Source organism: Aquila chrysaetos, chromosome Z (genome assembly GCF_900496995.4).
Source record: "Aquila chrysaetos chrysaetos chromosome Z, bAquChr1.4, whole genome shotgun sequence".
Taxonomy (NCBI): Eukaryota; Metazoa; Chordata; class Aves; order Accipitriformes; family Accipitridae; genus Aquila; species Aquila chrysaetos.
The window spans coordinates 61,185,889-61,208,206 of NC_044030.1; the positions used below are offsets into that span (position 1 = coordinate 61,185,889).

A 22,318-nucleotide genomic window follows, 5' to 3' on the forward strand; every position below is an offset into this window, starting at 1 on the left:
TTCAGCTGCTTTTATCTAATGCTGATAGATGTGTCTTGATTTGCTCTTACAGCTGCAGTTTTCTGGATACATTTATGCGAAGATTAACATGACAATTCTGCCTGTAACTTGCATATAGGTCCTTTGCTAGCTGCATTGCTTCTTCCTTCCCCAGTATAAGAAACTAATACACAAATCCCTTTCTCCTACTGCAGTGTTTTTGACGTCTTCCCCCAAAATTCTATACAGATTACTCTTTTGTTGCTTGTATTACCTCCCTAATGCTACCAAGAATTCAACTTCAGCATTGAAGACTGATGCCAAGATGCACTGAAGAGCCTGAAGGATGCAGAGTTTGAACTATTGTTTACAGGCCTTGTATAAGTATAAAAGTTCAGATAGAAATGTCAGGTTTATAGATAAAAATTTAATGGTACAGCTTTATCATAGATTCATTGCCTACTGTGTATAGTTTATAGATGGAAGAAGGGACCTGAACCAAGTCTTTACATTATGTATGTAGCAACACAGTGTTTTACATCTGTAAAGCTCCCTAATAGCTCAGAAGAGAAACATGGTATTGAGGTTCAACTGAAATACACCTTTTGTAAGCCACTTATTAGACCTGTTTCTACTTTGTTGTGATTTATATATCAACTTCCCTTTCCAGAGAAAAAGATGTTGGACACACACTTCAGATTCCTGAAGTTGGAGTCAGTAAGGTAACTCTTGTTTCTGTCTGCTGAAAAGTAGATGAATGAAGCTTTAGATTTTATGGCTTTCAATTTTGCAAAATCTTATGTTCAATTTTTAAAAGAACTTTTTGAAGGAGATGAGGGTTTAGCCACATTTGAAGTTAGAAAAAGGAAAATATACAGTATTTTATTGAATGGGAATTTAAAATGAACAGCAGTGTGATTTCAAAGTCTAGAAAAGCTAAATGTTTTTTTAAATTGGAGTTTTACTAATACACAGTGTAATGCACAGTAAAAAAATTATACTTTGAGTCTTGAATTTCTTGATTATTGAACTTGAAGAAAACTTACTACTCTAACTACTAATGGTATATAAAATATTAATGTCGGCTAGTTAGAACTTTGTCATAAGTAATCCAATCCTTGCAGTTCAGCTTAGAGTAACAGGTTTTATTTTTATTTTTCTTCAAGGAAACTGTATAAATATGTAACTGATGTACAGGGAGTTTGAAAATTTAACAGAATTTCTTTCAGTGACAGATTGTAATGGAAAATTTTTCTCCTGGTTAAGAAAGATTAAAGATAAATTATGTGCTCTGTTTTGCTAACTACTTTAACACAGATCATAAATACAGCACTATTAATAAAAGAAAAGTAGATTGACAAAAATGTCATCCAAATAAAACAAAAATTGATAAAAACATCTGCAAATGCAAGTACCTGAAAAACACTTTACTATGTCTGTTCCATATTTCATACTAAACATTCCAGAGTAAATCTTTAGCTCCTATTAATGACTTTTTCAGGCATGTATTTGAAATTGAGTACATAAAGAAGCCAAAAGGCTTTTATTTTTCTGTAATGTTACCATTTTATACTTCATGGATACCTGCCTGTTTATATAAGAAGTTATTTTGCTTTGCAGGTAAGGAGTCAAAGGCAGGAAGATAAATGACATATCTATAGGAACAAAAAGTTAACTACCAGTTTGTTTTCCTCACTATTCATAGTTAATAGCTGTGGACCACTTTGGCATTTGCTTTACTTGAGTGTAAAGTGAGATATAAAAAAAGCTACACCCTGCAGATTTAGCATCTTTAGAAGTAAAGTTTGGGTTTATCCTATTCAATGAAACAGAGGTAGAAACTAAATTATCTATTGAATGGGCTAGTGAGTCTCCATTATGGGAGTATTGCTGTTGTAAATGCTAGCCAATCTACAAAATACTATTTTGGTACTTTTTATTACTGAATAGAGCAACTGCTATTGCTCAGATAAGAAGAGATTTGGTTTTAAATGAACAGTTTCTTCCCAGATTGAGTCTTGGTTTTTTCCTCCACTATAGCAAAATGGATCTTTGCTTGTCAAATTTGAAACTGTCATGTTTTTCGACTTCTGATTTTTACTGGGAGTCTTAGTAGGCTGCAGAAGTTGGTATTTTGGTTTGCTCAGTGGCCATTTTTGGAGGTAGTATGTATCTTTGAGTTTGGCCAGGAGTTGTATATTCTCTGTTTCATGTGGGCTTAGAGCAATACCTATATAGAATTGCAACAACAAAACAAAAAAATTAGACTGTTAGTCTCAATATCAGAAAGGATATAAAAGGAACAGCAAATGATGGCTAGTCATTGTGTCCTGGGCATTAAGATGCAGGTGAAGGTGAATTACATGAAATTTACAAAAGCATGGCATTTAGGGAGCCATTTCAGATATGAAAGACCAAATAACCTGAAGCTGTAGAATGAGATCAGATTTTTTTTTTAATTGAAAGAGAAAAAATTGAGTATTGTAACATACCTTAAAAGAAAAAAGTCTTTTATTTGTAAGAACAGTTTAAAGTGCTGTATTACTGAATCTTGCAGTCCTTTAAGTAAAACATGCTTGCCACATTGGAAGTATATGCTTTTTCAGTACTGAATCAGTTTATGGTCAAAATAGTTATATTATTAATAGTATTCTTTAGCTCCTGCTGTTGTGGCACATTCATTTATATTTCACATTGATGAAATCATAAGGTGTGGAACACTCTATTAACTTAGAGTACCAAAGCCACTCATTTAAAAGGCCTCAAAAGATACTCTGAAATCTGATTTTAAAATAGCGTATAAATTGTGCAGTATTTGCTTAATAAGATCATTTCACTTAGACTTCTATTTATCAGTTCCATGCAGAAGTATATTTTGACCATGATTTGCAAAATTATGTTCTCGTGGATCAAGGCAGTCAGAATGGAACAGTTGTTAATGGAAATCAGATTCTCCAGGTGAGTACCTGTTGTTACGGTGCTGTGTACGTTGCAGAAAACTGTAGTCATGTGGTCATTTTAAATACGTTATGGCAAATCACTAACAACATAATTGTATGGCTTCTTTCATACATAGTCTCTTCCTTGGTTCTCTTCTGGTTTTAGGGTGATTTACAATACTTCATGTTTGGTTTATACTAGGAAAAATCTACTATGGTTGCAGTTGCTGGAGTGAAATACCCATTGTAGTTAAATCCTTGCCTGCATTTGTGTGACCAAACTGAATTACTAGATTATGAGCAGCATTCATAAAATAGAATTCGTGCCCTTCATTAGTAAATAATTAACATGGCTGCCAAAACTTTCTTTTGCTGTAGCCTAAAACTAAATGTGATCCCTACATTTTGGAGCATGGAGATGAAGTGAAGATTGGTGAAACTGTACTTTCTTTTCATATACATCCTGGCAGCGATACTTGTGATGGATGTGAACCAGGACAAGTCAGAGCACATCTTCGCCTGGACAGGAAAAAGGAATCTTCTGGTTAGTCATGTTATCACGGGATATGTTTTTTATTATGGCTCTTTACTTCATAAACATAATAATTACTTCAGTATTCTTACAATTTTCTTGTCAACTGAGAATAGTTCTACAATACGTGATAATGTATTTTCTTCTTGGTTTGCGTGTCTGTGTGTAATAATGTTAGGACAAAAAGTCTCACAGTTGTCTCATGTTTCAAAATATTGTTACATAATTCATTAGAAATTCACTCCTGTGTTCTTCCTTTTAGTTTGCCCAGCACTTAGCAAAGAAGAGAGAGAGTTAGTCAGAAGAAAAGCATTAAAACAAATACGGGTAAAATACGGTTTACAGGTGAGTTTACAGTAGAAGACGATTAAGTGTTTGAAGTCTACATCTACTTTGTGATCCCTATTTTTAAGCCATAGACTTCAGTGAATAAGGAAAGTTTTTAAATGCACTCAAACTTGAGCCTGGTAGTTTAACGCAACATTGTCTTTTGTACACTAAATAATTATTTACAAACCTTTACAAAGAGAGATGATGGTAACAGGGCATGAAAGTTCTGTTAAAACTTTAGGAAAAGAAGATCCGTTCCAATGTGTACACGATTCCTCATCTTTTTTAGGTTAAGATTTCTTAAGACATTTCTATTTTTATTTCTGCAAATTAAGTTTGCACTAAATTGCAGTGGTGTCTTTTACTTGGAAAGGAAAAATAATGAGCAACTGAAAAAATGATGGAAGGAAGACGGAAATTTTTTAAGTTTTTATTTTAAGTCTTCTTTGCCATAGAAGAATGCCAACATGAATGTGCAGGCAATATAGTATGCAAGTATTCCAGTTACTTCTGGTTTAGAGATTATTTTAACTATGTGGTTACATCTAGCACTTGTAGTAAGTATTCGTGTAGAAAACAGAATGCTATCATTTCTCTCAAATTCCTCAACTACGAAAATAGTATCGATACGGAATCTATACACATGCTTATTTATGTGATGTATTCTGAACAAATAGTTGCTGAGGAACAGGCTAAATGTTTAAACAAAAAGCCAGTGGCATGTCCATATGGTTTTCTGCTTAATATGGAGAGATTGATTCTTCATACCAAGAGAAGATTCAAGAGAATCTGTTTGTTTAGTTACAGCCTCTGTAAATATTACATTATTATTTACAATATTATTTACAGCCTCTGGCAATATTACATTATTATGTGATGATGGCAATAACATACCTTACAAGGTATGGCTCTAAGGTAAGAAAGTACTAAACGAGAACTATAGTTTTTTGTTAAAAGATTTAGAATTAATGAAATAGGCTGAAGCTGCCTTCCTTTTGGAGGGAAGCCGTGAAGTTACCAAAAATAAAGAATTTAAAGCCTGCTTTCTTTGTCTTGATGGAATTTAATATGCTTATAAAGAACACAGAGTATGAAGACAACAAAGCAGTGAAGAATCCAAAGTACAAAGATAGAGCAGGAAGACGCAGAGAGACCATTGGAAGTGAAGGAACCTTCCAGAGAGATGATAGTCCAGCTTCTGTTCATATGTGAGTTTGTTGCGGGGCGGGGAATCCTCGATGTCCTTCTCTAGTGAATCTTAAAAAATGATGATAAAGTAAGTATCAATTAGTTACTAGGATACAGTTTGTTAGATTATGAATTACCTGTATATAATGTGTTAGGAGAGCTAGAAAACAGTAAGCTATTCTCACTTCCAGTTCACATGGTTTTTATTAACTCCTCATCTTCCATACAGAATTCAACTTGGCAGTAAAGATGCTTAGATCACTCCTTACCAACTCAAAAAAAATCAAGGAACTCCCCAGCTGCACTATTCCACCTTCAGCAGTGTCTGTTTTCACATGTCTCAATTTCTATTCTTCCTTTCCAGTCCCAGCAGTAGTACACATGCAAGTTTTTCACCTGTAGTTTCTTTCATTGTCAATATCCAGCCTATCATAGGACATTCATTTATATACCTCTTAAATGACACTTTAATCTCCCTCTTTAATTATTCCTTTGCTCCTGTAGCTGTAATTGGGGTGGGCTTTTTAAGAAACATGAACTTGTAGATGCTTCTAAGTTAGTAAAAGGAAGTGTGAGACAATGAAATAATGTGCATTAGGATGATTTGGTGGCGAGGTAGTGATACTGCCTTTTCCTTAGTGCAGTCAATTCCCACCCACCCATGCTGTATCTTTTAACTCCTAAGTAAGCAAGTAGTTCAGAAGGAGTTTTAAGAAAGCTGGTATTGACCGGAGGCTTGGAATAGCTTTGGTAACTGAAGATATTCATGGAAGAACTCACAAAAGGTAGCACTAGGGTCTTCTGGATAGCTCTTGATAGAAATAGAACAGCATAGTAGTTCAGTCCTGGTTTCTAGAGCAGCACGTACATGCGCATTTCTGTCCTTCAGTATTTGTGTAGAAAACATACTCTTTGTTTAACTCTTGCTTACCAGTTATCTTAAACTTTCTTTGAAGTGAAATCAGCAACAGCAACAAAGGACATAAAATGTTGGAGAAGATGGGGTGGAAGAAGGGGGAAGGCCTGGGCAAGGATGGTGGTGGTATGAAGGATCCGGTATGTCTTTCTGGTTTTTACTTGGAGCAAAAAGGAATATAAATGTATTTGCAGTGAAAAATATCTAACTGTAAGCCACTATTCACTTGAAACATTCCAAAGTCCTGGTTAGGAAGGAATAATCTCAGTAGGACTAATCTCAAATTATTTTTTTACTTGATTAATGAAGTATTTTGAAGTTTTTCAATTATTTTGTCCCTTCAGTAGAAAATGCCAGTAATGCCTGTGTTTGTTAGGGAACAAAGGGAGGACAGACAGCTTCTAGGCATTGAATTAATGATCTCATATTTGAACACAAAGTCTGGAGGAAGATTTAAATAATTTTAAGTGATGTGAATTCAAGATGGGCTTATGTTGGAATTCTTCACTTTCTCTGAGGCTGATGTAGCACAAAAATCAAACTAGATGATGGCCTATGAGAGAGGAAAAGCTGGCTGAAGTCACTCTAGCCACTGAGTTCTGGGCCTCTGTGGCAGCTGTGTTAGCCCCATTTTTATCACCAGAGATGTGTTGTCTTTTGGCAGTAGTGCTGCTCAGAGCCACCCCATACCTTTTGCTGTCGAAATACGCAGCACAGGGATCATAGGCTCTTCACTCAGTGAGGAGTACTTCACAGTAATGTTAGTGGCTTTTGACATCATTCAGCACTCTAGATCATAGTTCTAGAGGTGGTGATTTGACCCATCATTTTAACAGTACTTTAAATGTCTGTGTATGATCTAGGTATCTTAGAGTCTTAAAGAGAAGCACTTGGGGAAGGGGGGGTGGAATTAGTATTATAAAGTACGATTGAAAGTAATTAGAATACCTAACTTGCAGTTACAACGGTATTTAATGTATTTGACAGATCCACCTTCAGTTACATAAAACACATGCAGGTTTGGGTACCAGTAGACCAGCCTCAGTTGAAGATGTTCAGATAATCCAGAGCAAGAATAAAAAGAACTGGGATAAAGCAAGAGAAAGGTTTGCTGAAAACTTCCAAGAACCTAAATCACAAAGGGATACGCCTAAGAGTACATCTTGGATTAGAGGGACTGTAGAGTAAAGTATCTGATCCCACAGCAGGGTAATTCCTGTGTGTAAATAGTTGGAAGAGAATTTATTTTTATTCTTTTTTCTTTTGCTAAAGCAGAAGTTTGGTGATACGTAAAATAAAGTTGTGGAAAAAATTACACAAGATTAACACTATTATGTTAATTGGTTTTCTGTAGTCTTCATGCTTTTATAAAAACACATTTTTAATAAGAAATTAATGGAATATAGAAGGGGATATTAAAATTTAAGTACTTGAAAGTGATTCTCATCATGAGCAGAAGTTTCTTCAATTGTTTTTAACACAGTTCTTCATGGCAAGTCAAACAAAACATCTGTTTTAAATATGATACCTTTAACATTTGAACAGTGGTTTAAAAGCAAGCTGAAACAAACAGAAAAAAGAAAATCCTGTGAACCCCTACTACCAGAGTATCATATTGTCATTTCCTCTCTTGTATGTTTATTCACGTTTGCCATGAAATGCTCAGCAAGGGTACACTACTCCTGAATTCATAGAGTTCAGTACTAATTACATGTCTCAGCTTACCTTAAGGGGGAAAAAACCTTTTTAAATGGTTCATCAGTACTGTTCAAAAATAAATACTGTACTCCATGAAATAAACTACCAGCATTGGTGAAGAAGACAATGTTCAGAGGTGGCTTGTAGCAAAATTTTCTTCTGTGAAGAACTTGCTTGAGATTTGTTTAGTAAATCTGTATCATGCCTTTTAAACAGGAGGTATGTTTAGAAAACTGCTGTCTGTGTGTATTATTTATTAACTTCTTGTTCTGATACATCCATTGCTGGCAATGGAGTTTATGCCAGAAAAAAACCCCAACCAACTGATTTTTGGTGGGGAAGGATTGCCAAACTAAAGCTAAAAGCTTGGTGTTTATTGAATGTCCCTGAACACAATAAATAATTGTCAATTTAAGCAGTGTGCTTCTTGATACTATCTTCTGCATATGCCCACTAGGACTGCTCTTCTAAAATGAGAAAAACTTAATGCTACTTTAGTCAAGTTAAAAGTTCCAATACTTGTGTAAGTAAAGGAAACTTGGGTAGTCTTACCATCCTATTGGATCATGCAAGCAACTGTCAAGCACGCCTGAGAAAAAACCAGGACAAGTTGCTAGCTATTTATCTTAATGTATCTTTAGATGCTGTGGTAGGTTGACCCTGGCTGGATACCAGCTGCCCATCTGTCCGGGTTTCGGCTGGGATAGAGCTACTTTTCCTTCTAGTAGCTGGTATAGTGTTATGGTTTGGATTTAGTATGAGAATACTGTTGGTAACACTGATGTTTTCAGTTGGTGCTAAGTAGTGTTTAAGTCAAGGATTTTTCAGCTTCTCGTGCCCAGCCAGCAAGAAGGCTGGAAGGGCACAAGAAGTTGGCAGGGGACACAGCCAGGGCAGCTGACCGAAACTGGCCAAAGGGCTATTCCATACCATGTAAAGTCATGTCCAATATATAAACTGGGGGGAGTTGGCCTGGGGGGGTAGATTGCTGCTTGGGAACTTACTGGGCATTGGTTGGTGAGTGGTGAACAATTGCATTGTGCATCACTTGTTTTGTATATTCCAATTCTTTTATTATTATCATGTTGTTATTATTTTCTTCCTTTCTGTTCTATTAAACTGTTCTTATCTCAATCCACGAGTTTTACTTTTTCGTCATGATTCTCTCCCCCATCCCACTGGGTAGGGGGGAAGTTAGTGAGCAGCTGCGTGGTGCTTAGTTGCTGGCTGGGGTTAAACCATGACACCACCAAAGCTGCTCTCACTCCCCCTCCTCGGCTGCACAGGGGAGAGAAAATATAATGAAAGGCTTGCAGGTTGAGATAAGGACAGGGTGATCACTCACCAATTACTGTCATGGGCAAAACAGACTTGACTTGGGGAAACTAATTTATTACCAATCAAATCAGAGTAGGGTAATGAGAAATAAAAACCAAATCTTAAAACACCTTCCCCCCACCCCTCCCTTCTTCCCAGGCTCAACTTTACTCCTGATTTTCTCTACCTTCTCCCCCTGAGCAGCACAGGGGGATGGGGAAAGGGGGTTGCAGTCAGTTTGTCACACATTGTCTCTGCTGCTCCTTCCTCCTCAGGGGGAGGACTCCTCACACTCTTCCCCTGCTCCAGCATGGGGTCCCTCCTATAGGACACACTCTTCCACAAACTTCTCCAACGTCAAGTCCTTCCCATGGGCTGCAGTTCTTCATGAACTGCTCCAGCATGGGTCCCTTCCATGGGCTGCAGTCCTTCAGGCATGGATTGCTCCAGCATGGGTCCCTCACAGGTCACAAGTCCTGCCAGAAAACCTGCTCCAGTGTGGACTCCTCTCTCCACAGGTCCTTACAGGAGCCTGCTCCAGCATGGGCTTCCCGTGGGGTCACAGCCTCCTTCGGGCATCCACCTGCTCCAGCGTGGGGTCCTCCACAGGCTGCAGGTGGGTATCTGCTCCACAGTGGACCTCCATGGGCTACAGGGGGACAGCCTGCCTCACCGTGGTCTTCACCACAGGCTGCAGGGGAATTTCTGCTCCAGCGCCTGGAGCACTTCTTCCCCTTCCTTCACCGACCTGGGTGTCTGCAGGGTTGTTTCTCCCACATATTCTCACTCCTCTCTTCAGCTGCAGTCATGCAGGTTTTTTTCCCCTTAAAATACGTTATCCCAGAGGCCCTACCACCGTCGCTGATGGGCTCGGCCTTGGCCAGCGGCAGGTCTGTCTTGGAGCCGGCTGGCACTGGCTCTGTCGGACATGGAGGAAGCTTCTAGCAGTTTCTCACAGAAGCCACCCCTGTAGCCTCCCTGCTACCAAAACCTTGCCACACAAACCCAATACAGATGCATACAATATAAAGCAAAATATTCAATCTATGTTATTTAAATTATTAAAGCACACAAGTTTAACAACCAGAAGCACACCTTACTACAGCAGTATAGAGTTGAAGATACAGTTGTGCGCACTCTGAATGCCTGCAGCAGTATTGCTTAATTTAATTAAAATCAGTTCACTGTTTGCCTTTGTAAGCAGTTACTTTTCTACTGTTTTAGTGATAGTTATGAATTATTGGCTTACTTTGCTGTTGCATTCTTTTATATTGACAACTTCACGTTTTCAGAGGCTACCTATTTCTAGCTGTGAACAAAAAAATTGTTCTCTATGAAACAGCTACATGTCAAGTTTTAGTTCACCAGGTATCTAAAAAGGCACTTATGCTACTACGAGGAAAAAAATCCACTATGCTAAAAGAAGGTTTTTGCCTCTTTTTTTAATTAAGTTGACCCCTGTGGTCTTCATAGTAAATCAAACTAAAACTCTTAATCTGAAAGGAGAGCAAGACATCTTGTACACACCTTAGTAGGAACCTTAGCTTTCCCTCCTCAATTATTCAAGTAACAGCTCTAAGAAAAGTCAATCACTGGTTTATTGTTGCCTTGGAGAAGACACTTGAAAGGATTTAACTGGGTGAAAGGGTTTAACTAAGTTTGCATTTCATAAAGTTTTTTAAGTAAGACATCATTTGCCTTCTGTGAGAGGCATGGTCTCATGCAGTCAAGCACTGACTGCTTTCAGTATTGCAGCTTCCTTTTTCAACAAACAGTTCCATCCATATAAAGGGTTGAAGCTTAGTCTCGGTTTAGCGTTGGCATGACAAATCCCATTGTCTCTTGATGCTGCCTAGAATGTGGAAAAAGCGGTGCCATTAATACACACAGCATTGTTAACAAAACAACTGAAAATAAGGTCTGACTAATCCTCATCAAGCAATTGTGTGCCTTTATTGAGTAGGAAGACTTGTACTACACTAAACAGGGCTTTTCATCCCCTACCTTAGTGACCTCTTAGAAAGTTTTAAGTACAAATGAGTTAGGTGAAAGCCACCAATGGTGTGTGAGCCTTATGTGCAAATGCAGTACTGCCTTCCCTCATGTCAGGAGGGGAACAGGAGTTGCCATTGCACTATTATAATTTTGGAGGCTACAACCAGTAAGATACAGCATGAAGTTTAACTGTCTTACCTTCTCAGTCCTCCAACCCTCCTGTTGTCTTTTCCAACTTAAGATTCTTAATATTGATCACTTAGACAAAGTTGCTTTTCTATACATCCAAAACCAAAAGTTCTGGCAGTTTACTGTGTGTATATATAAATATTGCTAGTGAATATATATAATCTTAAAGCTGTTGAGAATAACATTACATTCATCAGTTTATATAAACAAACTATTTTCTGTGGTCCTAATAGTGAATTTTGCGAAGCACCAACTTGCCAAACGTATTTCTGAAACTTACACTAAGAAAAGTAGGTACATTCATATCTTCAGTGCTGAACAACACAGCTGGCAAGTAAAAACAGGGAGCACGCTCATCATGGTGTGAAAGTCACTGGATTAAACACCTACACCAAGAGGGGCACTGAACTATTGTATACGTATGAAATATTTTTACAAAACATACCATAGATGAAAGTGGAGTTTCTGTTCTAGAAAAAATAGAGCCTTTGCTGCTGCAACTGGTTGTATGAAGCATATCTGACAGGAGCTTTCACCCAGTTGATAACAAATCCATAGCTGCAGGAAGAGATGTCAAACATAGCATCCTGTTATGAACAAGATGTATTTAAATGTGCATACCAACAGATTTTGTTCTGTCTGGACTTTTTGTAAGTGCTGCATATCTTTGTGACCACTGAATGTGGGATTTTTTCCTCATCCAGTTGCTGCCTTACAAATGTTTTTCATCTGTCTCTTATTTCAATCCGGCAATACCTCTCTGTTGATGAACATACCTGCGTGCCGGTTTCTGTGGCCCAGGTAGCATTGATCGTGGTACAGCCCTACACTGTAGCAGGGCACCATCCGCTCTCACCCGTTTCCAATGAGGCGTCTCGGTGTTACTTCAGCACTGCAAACAGGGCACACGCTGCCTCTTCCCCTGCTCCTCAAGCTGCTTGGTTAAGGCAGGAGGAAAAACGAGGGTTACGGCCTGGCCGCTCCACCGGCGGGGCCCTTCCTGCGCGCACACGCGGCTCTGTGCCGGGGAGGCCGGGCAGCGGGTCGGGCCCAGCAACACCTCCCCGCCGCCCCGAGCCAGCCGCCCGCCTCAGCCCTCGCTTCGGAGCCCCGGCCCCGGCCCCGGCCCCGCCCGCCACGGGCCGCCTTTACCTCCCCACCGGGCCCGCCGCCATCTTGCTTCGTCTCGTCCCAGTCCGGCCAGCGGCCGCGCCGCGGCGCCCTCCCCGCGGGAGGAGAGCGGCCCGCCCAGCCCGGCGCCGCCGCCGAGCGGGGACCGCGCCTCGCGTTTGAGCTTGAAACTCTTTCTCTTCCCCCTCCTCCTCCTCCTCCTCCTGCCTGCCGCCGCGGCTGCGCGCCCTTGCCGCGGGCTCAAGAGTTCCGAGAAAGGCAGAGAATTGGGATGTTCGGCGGAGGAGGTGGCAGCTGCTGCGTGGTCCCCTGCAGCACAGGAGGAGCAGGCGGAGGAGGGAACATCACAGGAGGACAACATGACCAGAGGCCGAACAGCCACAAAAGGAAACGAGATCCACAGATACTAGTTTAAAAATACACCTACACGACTTTTTTGAACATTTAGGATCAGAAATGATCCCAAGAATGAAGGAGTGACCCTGAGAAAAAAATGCCGGGAGGAGCTGGCGCAACCCACCAAGGGAGCTGGCGTAGCAGTAGCCTCAAGCCAGTTTGTGGGCCGGAGTGCCTCATCCCCCGAAGAGCTGACTCTTAATCTGCTGTTCCCTGCCCTTCTGTTGTAAATGCCTTACAGCCCCTGCTGCTCAGCCTCCCTCTGCTCTCTCTTTGTCCTCCCTCCCTTTTCTAACCAAGGACAACGGTGGACTGGCCTTATCTTAGCAGTCTCAGGTCAAGCCAGGTTGCTACTGCAGACGGTATGCTTTGGCCAAACCTCAGCTCTTGGGCTTTGTGAGACTAAAAACTGCACAGGTTGTCAGGCTAGATTTTGTAGTGCCTTGAGTTTTGCGCTAACATCTGTTCATCTTCAACATTTTCCCCCTTCAGTCCTTCACTTTCTTCCTCCTTTTTGTTTCCCCTGGCTATTTTTTTTCTTTAGTTCACCAGTGTTTTTCATTTAGCTACTTTTTACCCATGGGAAAAAAAAAAAAATCAAAGTGCTGATTAAATAAAACTGCGATACCTGAGTTACCACCATCAGACTGCTCACTGGATTTGTTTTTTCAGCCTTTTATCTTCTTTATTCAGCCTGTAACACCAACAGGCAGGAATAGTCTCTAAATTTTTAAGTAAGGCTTAGTGTGAATCAAAATTATAGTTGCAGTTCCTTAACTTCCTCGGCAAACCCCTAATCTTTCTGTTTGATTCTTTATCTGCACAATGGGAATAATAATACTTGTTTTTGCTCCGACTTTAGAGATATACAAAAACTGTCTAGACACAGTCCTGGGCAACCTGCTCTAGGTGGCCCTGCCTGAGCAGGGGATTGGACAAGATGACCTCCAGAGGTCCCTTCCAACCTCAACCACTGCAGTTCTGTGATTATCACAGAAGGTGCCGTGAAGAATTGATTGGCAGTTGGATACTACAGGGACAGAGAGGCCATAGACGTACCTAGGCAGGCACAAAGAAGTTTTAAACTAACGATAGCAAGAAAAGCAACAAAAAGCCCAAGGAGAGTGGGCAGTTTAAGACTTAATGGCAAGAAACAATCTGCTGTCTGGCCTACCCTTCACCAGCTATCTTTGAGGTCAGAATTCATGACCCAGAAGAGGTTAAACTGCAAGAAGAACAGTAAGCACATGATGAGTCTGAATGGTAAATATTAAACAGGAGTTTTGGAAAGTACAGAAGTGGCTATTCTTTAGTGTAAATGCCAGTCTACGGAGTGGAAAGGCTGGAACAAAACTCCATCAAACCTTGCCTGAAGCAGTTGATGTCACCATGGCGGCAGGTGCCATAGGCCAACACCCTCCTCCAGCCCAGCAAGTCCAGCATTTCTCTACGCAGCATAACAGAGAAACAATAGGTTAAAAAAAAAAGTGATACAATGCACAAGTAAGCGGCACAGCACTGGACAATTTCAGCTTTTTGAAACATCGTCACGTCCTTTATAAAGAGCGATTCTGCCTTGTGTGACATTGTACAATGTCCTGGTGTTCCTGAACTTTTTCTCAGAGGCAGGTCTGGATAGGACCATCTGTCTATTTGTGGACAATTGCTCAGTGTGATGTAGGTGCACTGATCCGCCACAAAGGCAGTGGCAGGGAAAGCACCACTGAGGTGTTTCTGAGGTATGTTTTCTGTTTGGAGATTTTTCTGAGAGATTTTCTGATCTGTGTCAAGCAAGAGGTTGGGGGTTTGGGGTTGTGATTGCTGGGGGAAAGCAGAGCTTCTGGCTGGGTGGGTTATTTGACCATGAGCAGTTACTAAGCTTTCTACCAAGGAGGTCAGTGTGATATGGAAATGATAACCAGGAAGCACTAGAGATGGGCTTCTTGTGTTTGTTCTGGTTGAGCACAAGATAATTGGGTGGACAAGGCCCCCATCCAGCTTTTTAGAGCTTGTTTAAAGCACCCTACAAGAAGCACAATGTAGTTGGGATGTTCTTGAAAAGTATGGGGGTTTTGCGACAGTAGTTCCACTTTACCATATAAATGCTTCATTTTAGACATGTATCTTTATACAACAAAGACTCGACTTGGAAATTGCTCCAGGGGGAAAATCACAAGTTCTTTAAAATAGCTTTACCCACTACGTGTCTTCAGTGTCAAATTTTGGAGGTATCTAAAGAAGGATAGCTCTTCTGGTGAATTTGCAATATTTGGGGTTTATTACGGATTGAGTTATTCTGTGTATGTTTTGACTTGATGGAGAAATACATGTGAAGGATGACCATGAGTTTCAGCTTTATCTGCTTTCCCACATGTCTGTACATGTGGCTCCCTGCAGAGACCCTGCCACTGGGCTGATGGTTGAAATCTGCACCTTGCTTCCTCAAATGCCCATTTACGTTGAATTTTGCCACAGCCAGAGTTGGATGAGAACTGAATGTGGTTTTAAGTTTGTAGTCATTCTCACTTTGGGTAGCTACTGCTTGTTCTTCCTCAGACCTTCTGCAAAAACCAAGGTTAGCTAGTTCTTCCAAGGCTCTATATTTGGAGTTATTCAAGGGATGGTGGAACACTGCAAAAATGTTTAAACAACTGTCTACAAAATGTGACGTGAGCCTCACCTGTATCCTCACTGTCCCGTGACCTGCATTCAGGAAAGTATTTCCTTTCCCCTAGACACTGCTGACACCTGGCTATGGTAATATTCCAATTCCCAGTACTTACCATTAAAACTAATGAACTGTTGAAGCCTAGATAAATCACTTTAGTCGTTACAAATAAAGATTAAGAAGGCTTAACTGAGTGTAAGACTCATTTTTTAAATGCTGCAGTGGATGCATTGTCAGGAGACCTTTAAGTTGAGATCTCAGTACACTTGAAGAGGCCTCCTGTAACAGCTGGCAGGATTATTAATAGCTGCCACAACTGATTTAGGTAAAGAATATGTTTTCTTGGGGGATTTTAACTAATGAGTCATGTCATTTTGTTCACCTTAGTTTTTATTTGTTTTGCTTTGAAAGGAAAGAGTTTTTGTTATGCAGACATGGACACAGACAGTATGCCTGGGGTTGAAATCTTGAAAGAGCAGCCTACAAATTCTGGAATATAAAGGCAGGAGTCTCGGCTGGGATGTCGCTGTGTCTTCAGTGAGTGCATGCTAACCTCCAGCCGCTAATGATCTGGTCCCAGATGCTCATAGGCCAGTGTTAGTGAGCAGATAATGGTGTGGGTGTTGGTATGGAAGTCCACACACATATATGCATGGCCTAACTCTGCAAGCTGGAGGAGAAATTAAAATGTTTGTCAGACATCCGAGGAACAACATGACCCCAAACTGAGAAATGCATTCCTCTTTCACAGCACCATCCTCCTGCCAAACTGTGTGTGTGGCACCACAGCAATTAGCCAAGGAAAATCTTTCTATTGTCATTCATTTAGGAGCCCTGGTATGTTTGCTCACCTAAATGAATCATTTACCCCCTGCTTGTATTCAGCATTTCGGGTGACAGCTGCACTAATAGTTGGCATAATCATAGTGCCAGCCAAATTGCAGCAATATTACAGGTGTCAGGATGCTCACTTATTTTCAAAACACTGCACATTTCAGATTGTGCATTTCTCATTTGAATAATTACACGGTTTATATTCTTTTACATGCCATTAAAAATAGTCTAGAGCCTTAAAAAATGTAACTCTTGACAGCTGCAGTGGCACAATTTTTTACTGGCTTCAGTTGGAGTGACTCAATCATCTGACAATTAGCAATGATTTTACAAAGCATATTTTGGAATCTACAAGGCTCATTTAGAGTAAAAAATCATTTTCTGCAAAGTGAAGATAGCAGTCTTCACTTTAGGCTTTCACAGTGGTATTTTTCGCCAGCTACTCACCAGTTAAAGTTTCTGCTGATTATGTAAGAATAGGACGTCATTTCATTGATGCTTGCATCTGTTTTTTTTTTTTTTTTTTATGACAGTGCCTCTTTGGGTTCAATGCAGTTACTTGGAATTCATGCTAGTATTAATAAGAAGAGATATAGGTCCCCAACCCTAGATCCTCAGAATGGGAAGTAGTAACCAAAACGTGGCTGAGCACACTGATATATCACACACAAAATCAACATGAAGAGTTATGTTGTTAACATTGTAGTCAGGCCCTCAAGTGTTGCAGAAATGCAAGAACTACAGTTGCCTGAACATTTTTCAGAATTTCCAGCTGTTGAATGCTCAACTGCATGATGCCAACAGTGTTGTTTCAATGCAGTTTTCTTGCTTCATGATTTAATGTATAATTATATTCTCACACCCTCTTTACTTCTGAAGTCCCTCTACAGCTTTTATTGTGCAGGAAGGATTGTGCTTAGTTAACAAGCAGCTGGATCAGATTTTTTCTCTTCACTTTCTCTTTCTTCACTCACGACTTCTCATCTTCTGGCCTGCACTGAAAATCCTATGCTCTTCCTTGGACCATCCCTTCTTTTCATCATTAGGATTCCCATGCTGCCTGCACTGCACCATCTGTGCTACAGCAGTGCAGTTAGAGCTAGTGCATGAACATGCAGCTGAAGAAGCTGCAGCAAGTGCTGCCAACAGCTGAATAAAAGACTCTTTCATGATTTCAAATATAAGTATGTCAGTCACCTACTATTTTCAAGTCATAGAATCATAGTGATAGCATGGATTGGGTTGAAAGGGACTTTAAAGATCATCTAGTTCCAACCCTCCTGCCATGGGCAGGGACACCTTCCACTAGACCAGGTTGCTCAAAGCCCCATCCAACCTGGCCTTGAACACTTCCAGGGAGGGGGCATCCACAACTTCTCTGGGCAACCTGTTCCAGTGTCTCACCACCCTCACAGTAAAGAATTTCTTCTTAATATCTAATCCAAATCTACCCTCTTTCAGTTTAAAACTGTTACCCCTTGTCCTATCACTACACTCCCTGATAAAGAGTCCCTCCCCATCTTTCGTGTAGGTGCCCTTTAAGTACTGGAAAGCTGCTATAAAGTCCCCCTGGAGCCTTCTGTTCTCTAGGCTAAACAACCTCAAGTCTCTCAGCCTTTCCTCATAGGGGAGGTGCTCCACCCCTCTGATCATCTTCATGGCCCTCCTCTGGACCAACTTGAGCAGGTCCATCTCTTTCTTATGCTGGGGGCCCCAGAACTGAACATAGTACTCCAGGTGGGGTCTCATGAGAGCAGAGTAGAGGGACAGAATCACCTCCCTCAACCTCCTGGCCGTGCTTCTTTTGATGCAGCCCAGGACACGATTGGTTTTCTGGGCTGCAAGCGCACATTGCTGGCTCATATTCAGCTTTTCATCCACCAACACCCCCACATCCTTCTCTGCAGGGCTAGTCTCAATCCACTCATCACCCAGCCTGTATTCATGTATGGGATTGCCCCAACCCAGGGGCACTTCATCTTGTTGAACTTCACGAGCTCCACACGGGCCCACCTCTCAAGCCTGTCCAGGTCCCTCTGGATGGCATCCCTTCCCTCCAGAGTATCAACCACACCACTCAGCTTGGTGTATCTGCAGACTTGCTGAGGATGCATTCAATCCCACTGTCCATGTCCCCAGTAAAGATGTTAAATAATACTGGTCCCAGTACAGACCTCTGTGGTATACCAGTCATCACTGGTCTCCACCCAGACATCGAGCCATTGACCGCAACTCTTTCAGTATGACCAGCCAGCCAGTTCCTTATCCACTGAGTGGTCTACCTGTCACATCCATGCCTCTCCGTTTTAGAGACAAGGATGTAGTACGGGACAGTGTCAAATGCTTTGCACAAGTCCAGGTGGATGATGTCAGTCGCTCTTCCCTTATCCACCAATGCTGTAACTGTGTCATAGGAGGCCACCAAATTTGTGAGGCGTGATTTGCCCTTAGTGAAGCTGTGTTGGCTCTCCTGTTGGTTATTCATGTGTTTAAAGTCAATCAACATGCTGCTTTAGTGTTTTGATATCGAAAACCAATCTTTGAAGGCTCAACAGTACATGGTCAGTGTCTTACTGTGCTGTAGTCTTCCAGAAGAGGTGAAAATCCAAGATCTTAAGTTCTTTGGGCTGCTAAAGTTTCCATAAGGTTTTTAGCACACATGGAAGTATTTTGACCAAATTCCAACCTTGAGAATCGCAACTCAAGAATAAATTTTCCCTGCACTAAATTTTCTCTCTGCTTTTCATTGGTGCTTCTGGTCAGAAATGGTCATGCAGTAGCTATGCACTGGCATACCATGTCCTCTTTCCTGTTGGGCAGCAACACTATTAGCAGGAGTGCAAAAAGGGGAGACTGCTTTATTTCCAGCATGGCCACATCAGTGGGGATTACGATCAGAGCAATGGCACAGAGGAGTGCACCTGCATATCTCCCAGGTGCAGAAGAGATTTCTGCACTGGGCTGACATGGACTGTTACGGGGAGCTGAGGCAGAAACAGACCAAAGGCATGCAGAGAGTCTAATCTCACCAATCTGGTGGCTTCAACACCCTTTACAATTGCAATCACAGCTGAAAATGAAGCTGCTTGTCTGGCTGATGATCAAGGGGACAAGAGACCTGGGTTTCCTTGGGTTGGAAGAATGACTTATACACCTCTGCCCTCACTCTTCTGCAGAATCAAAGCCCTTGGTCTGCATGTAGGAAGAGTGCTAGAAATTCTGCAAAGGCTGATTTCACCAAGTGAATGGCAGTGGTTTTCCCAATTATTTACAGCTTCATCTAAACAGCCAGCACATTCATCTGGCCTTCAGAAACCTCTTTTTCTGTGCAGCCCTACCACCCACTCTGTATTGTGCCAGAAGTTGGAAGTAGTCTGGAGGACCATAGCAAGAATGACTAGAGGACTGGAAAACATGGTTGGGAGACTGAGCTGAAGAATTTGCTTTGTTTGTCCTAAAAAAAAAAGAAGAGTGAGTAGACATGGACAAAGACTTTGGAGGCATGGTGTTGAAGAGGATGGTAACCAGTTATCCGCCACATCTGTGAGGGAAAGAGCAAGTATATATGAGCCTAATATCCAGCAAAAGATGACTGGGTTTGGAAAACTTTCCCTTTCCATGGGCCAATGTAATGAAATCTCCAGGCACAGTGCACATTTATAACATCAAGTTGGACAGCTGTCCCCAGTGGCTCCTCATCTTGTACCAGGTCCTGCCTCCAAGAAGGCAGCCAGGGTAGATCTCCTGGAGGTTTTTTCAGCCCTATTCTCCCTGCTGTTGTGTGCTGCAGGGAACATGTACAGGAGCAACCTAGCAATGTTGTTGGATCACTCAGCTAGGGATCAGCTTGTGGGTCAGGTAGATGACAGATCAGTTCATTTCTTGAAGAGCTCTCTGCCCTCAACTGTAAATTTCAAAACACTTGTGTTGGGTTTTTTTTTAACTCTGCACTTCATCTTGTTGTTGGTATATCTTTCAGGCTTAGCCGTTACAGCTATTTGCAAAAGCAACAGAAACTTTTACTTTTCTGAAGGCTTTTTCAGAGTTAAATGAATTCATATGATTTCACTGGCTTCCATACTGTGCAACCTTTACATCTTGATGGAGTCAGACTCCCTGTTTTGCATTTCATTTCAGTGTGTTCTGTGAGACTAACTAGAACTTACTAGGAAATTCAGTTTTTCTAAATGATTTTTCTAATTTATCTCCCTTTATCATGTTTTCCATTTCTTCTCTGATTTCACATCTCTCCATGTTCTTGGTCTCAGTTTTTCCTGCTGAGAACTGCCAACTGCTGTGCAGCACACGTTTTTCCTGTAGAAACAGAGCTAGAATGGTAAATATTTCTCTACAGTCTCCTCTTTGCATTAAGGAAAAAAAAAAAAAAAAAAAAGCTCTATCTTCATATCAATCAGGAGAGAATGTGTCCCAGCAGCCTCTCTTCAATCTGAGCCTGATGTGGAAGTTGATATAACAACTTGCAGTACTGATTTAAGTGCCACATCTGTTACTGAGAAATAAAAACCTAGTAAGTGAGCATCCCTCCATGAAATGTTAATCCTTTTGTAAAGACCTATTTACACATCAGAAAACCTAAAGGCACTTTTAGCTGATGTAAGTCAGCATAGGCCCAGCTATGCGGTTTTACACCACCTATTCTGTTTTACACCAAACCCTCTCCTTCATATTAGCAATCTTACCTCTGGCTATGTAGAACTATAATCCATAGATCTGTGGATTGGCACTTGTGGACCTGGCCAAGGAATCCTCGGCAGGTCAAAAGCTCTGGAGCAAGATTTTCTTTTTAAGCAGGCCTCCTTCTCCAGACCTACCATTTAACATTGCTCAGTTTTGATGATTAACCTCAGATTGCTCAAGGTGAACAAATTGAACAAATTTATCTTCTAATAAAGCTGCCAGGACTCATGTTGCTGAGGTCCTCCAAGAATCTCATGCCCCTTCAAACTGTTTACAGAAAATGGGCAGGAAGTGAATTGCAAGCAGGGATTTTGCGCCTATGGTAGCCTGAAGTCCATCACCTCTACAAGACCTGGGAGCAGGTCCTGTCTGCACATCACTGAGGTGGTTTGGTTAGAGTACTGTAAGCCTATATGCAGACCTTAGGGCTGAATGGCACATTTCAGCATAAGCCTGTGTTTGTCGGACCTAAACCTAACGAAATTAAGCTGGGTTTAAACTAAGGGAGGATTGATTTTTGCTGGCTTTTGCACTAAATCAGCTACATCAGATTTTAAATCACACTTTCAAAGAAGACCCTACAAATCTGCATGCAGGCAAGCCTTTAAGCTTCAATTTGTTTGTGAGATGTACAGACCAGAGAGTACAAAGGGCATCGTTGTTCTCCCCCCAGCTCTGATCCACACATCTCTTTCTTTCTTCACTTGTTATTTTCTGCTGGACCCATGAGGTCATCTCAGTTTGACTGTTCATTTGTGACTGCAATAATAATTTTTTAGAAGAAGTCACATGTGGTGAAAATACCTGCCCTAATACTGTTAACAACATGGTGAAAGACAGGCTGATCTTCACCTGGCCAGGGCTGGAAGCAGACTCTGGAAGTGCTGTTTTCCTTATCTGGACTGATTTCAGTCTCAAGTCTATTTGCCAGTGTGACATGCCATCAGATTTCCAAAATACTCGGAGGAAGGATTTGCACTTACAGCTGCACACTGATGAGTGCCCCCTCTGATTCCCCTCCCCCAGCTCATTAACATGCATGTCTTCCCTTATTAGTGTTTGTCATTATGTGAACAGCTGGTAACTGTTCTGTTTTCCTTCTCCTCAAAAAGAGGGCTTCACAGCCATGAGGAAAATTAGTATTAGGTGCAAGCAATTTTTAATACTGACTCCAGGTCCATTAATTTTTTCATTATCGTTACCATCATCATCATGGCAAGGGTGGGCAGGTAGGCTGTGGGCCTGATTCTCATCTCATTTGGAGAAGTATAAAGGGAGAGAAACTGTTCTGAAGGCAGTAGGGATACATCAATGCAAACCAGGGTAAGTGTGGATCAGGGTCTGACACTCATTACATTTTTTTCATGGCTGCCTTTAAAATATGAGTAGTTTCTCTTCCAAATCCATTTTAACTGTAATTAACTGTAATGAAGATTTTTTTTTTTTTTCTGCTTGTATTTCTCAAATACATGCCTCACCAAAGATTTTAAATGACCCCTCTGGCTGCA

General features: G+C 41.1%; 1 protein-coding gene and 1 non-coding gene across 2 annotated transcripts in view; one reads left to right on the forward strand and one right to left on the reverse strand.

Annotated features, from left to right (window-relative positions):
• AGGF1 (angiogenic factor with G-patch and FHA domains 1) overlaps positions 1-7,997 on the forward strand; it is a 31,218-nt gene extending 23,221 nt beyond the window's left edge. Inside the window, exons 8-14 of the mRNA XM_030004780.1 lie at positions 650-701; positions 2,836-2,937; positions 3,297-3,462; positions 3,713-3,795; positions 4,861-4,988; positions 5,925-6,024; positions 6,872-7,997. Coding sequence (XP_029860640.1) covers positions 650-701; positions 2,836-2,937; positions 3,297-3,462; positions 3,713-3,795; positions 4,861-4,988; positions 5,925-6,024; positions 6,872-7,072 — 832 coding nt within the window. The 3' untranslated portion in view covers positions 7,073-7,997. The remainder of the gene's footprint in view (positions 1-649; positions 702-2,835; positions 2,938-3,296; positions 3,463-3,712; positions 3,796-4,860; positions 4,989-5,924; positions 6,025-6,871) is intronic.
• Positions 7,998-10,978: 2,981 nt separating this feature from the next.
• On the reverse strand, positions 10,979-11,107 carry LOC115337530. Its single transcript, XR_003922182.1, has one exon. It is a non-coding gene; the product is annotated as a small nucleolar RNA SNORA47 (small nucleolar RNA).
• Positions 11,108-22,318: the final 11,211 nt, after the last annotated feature.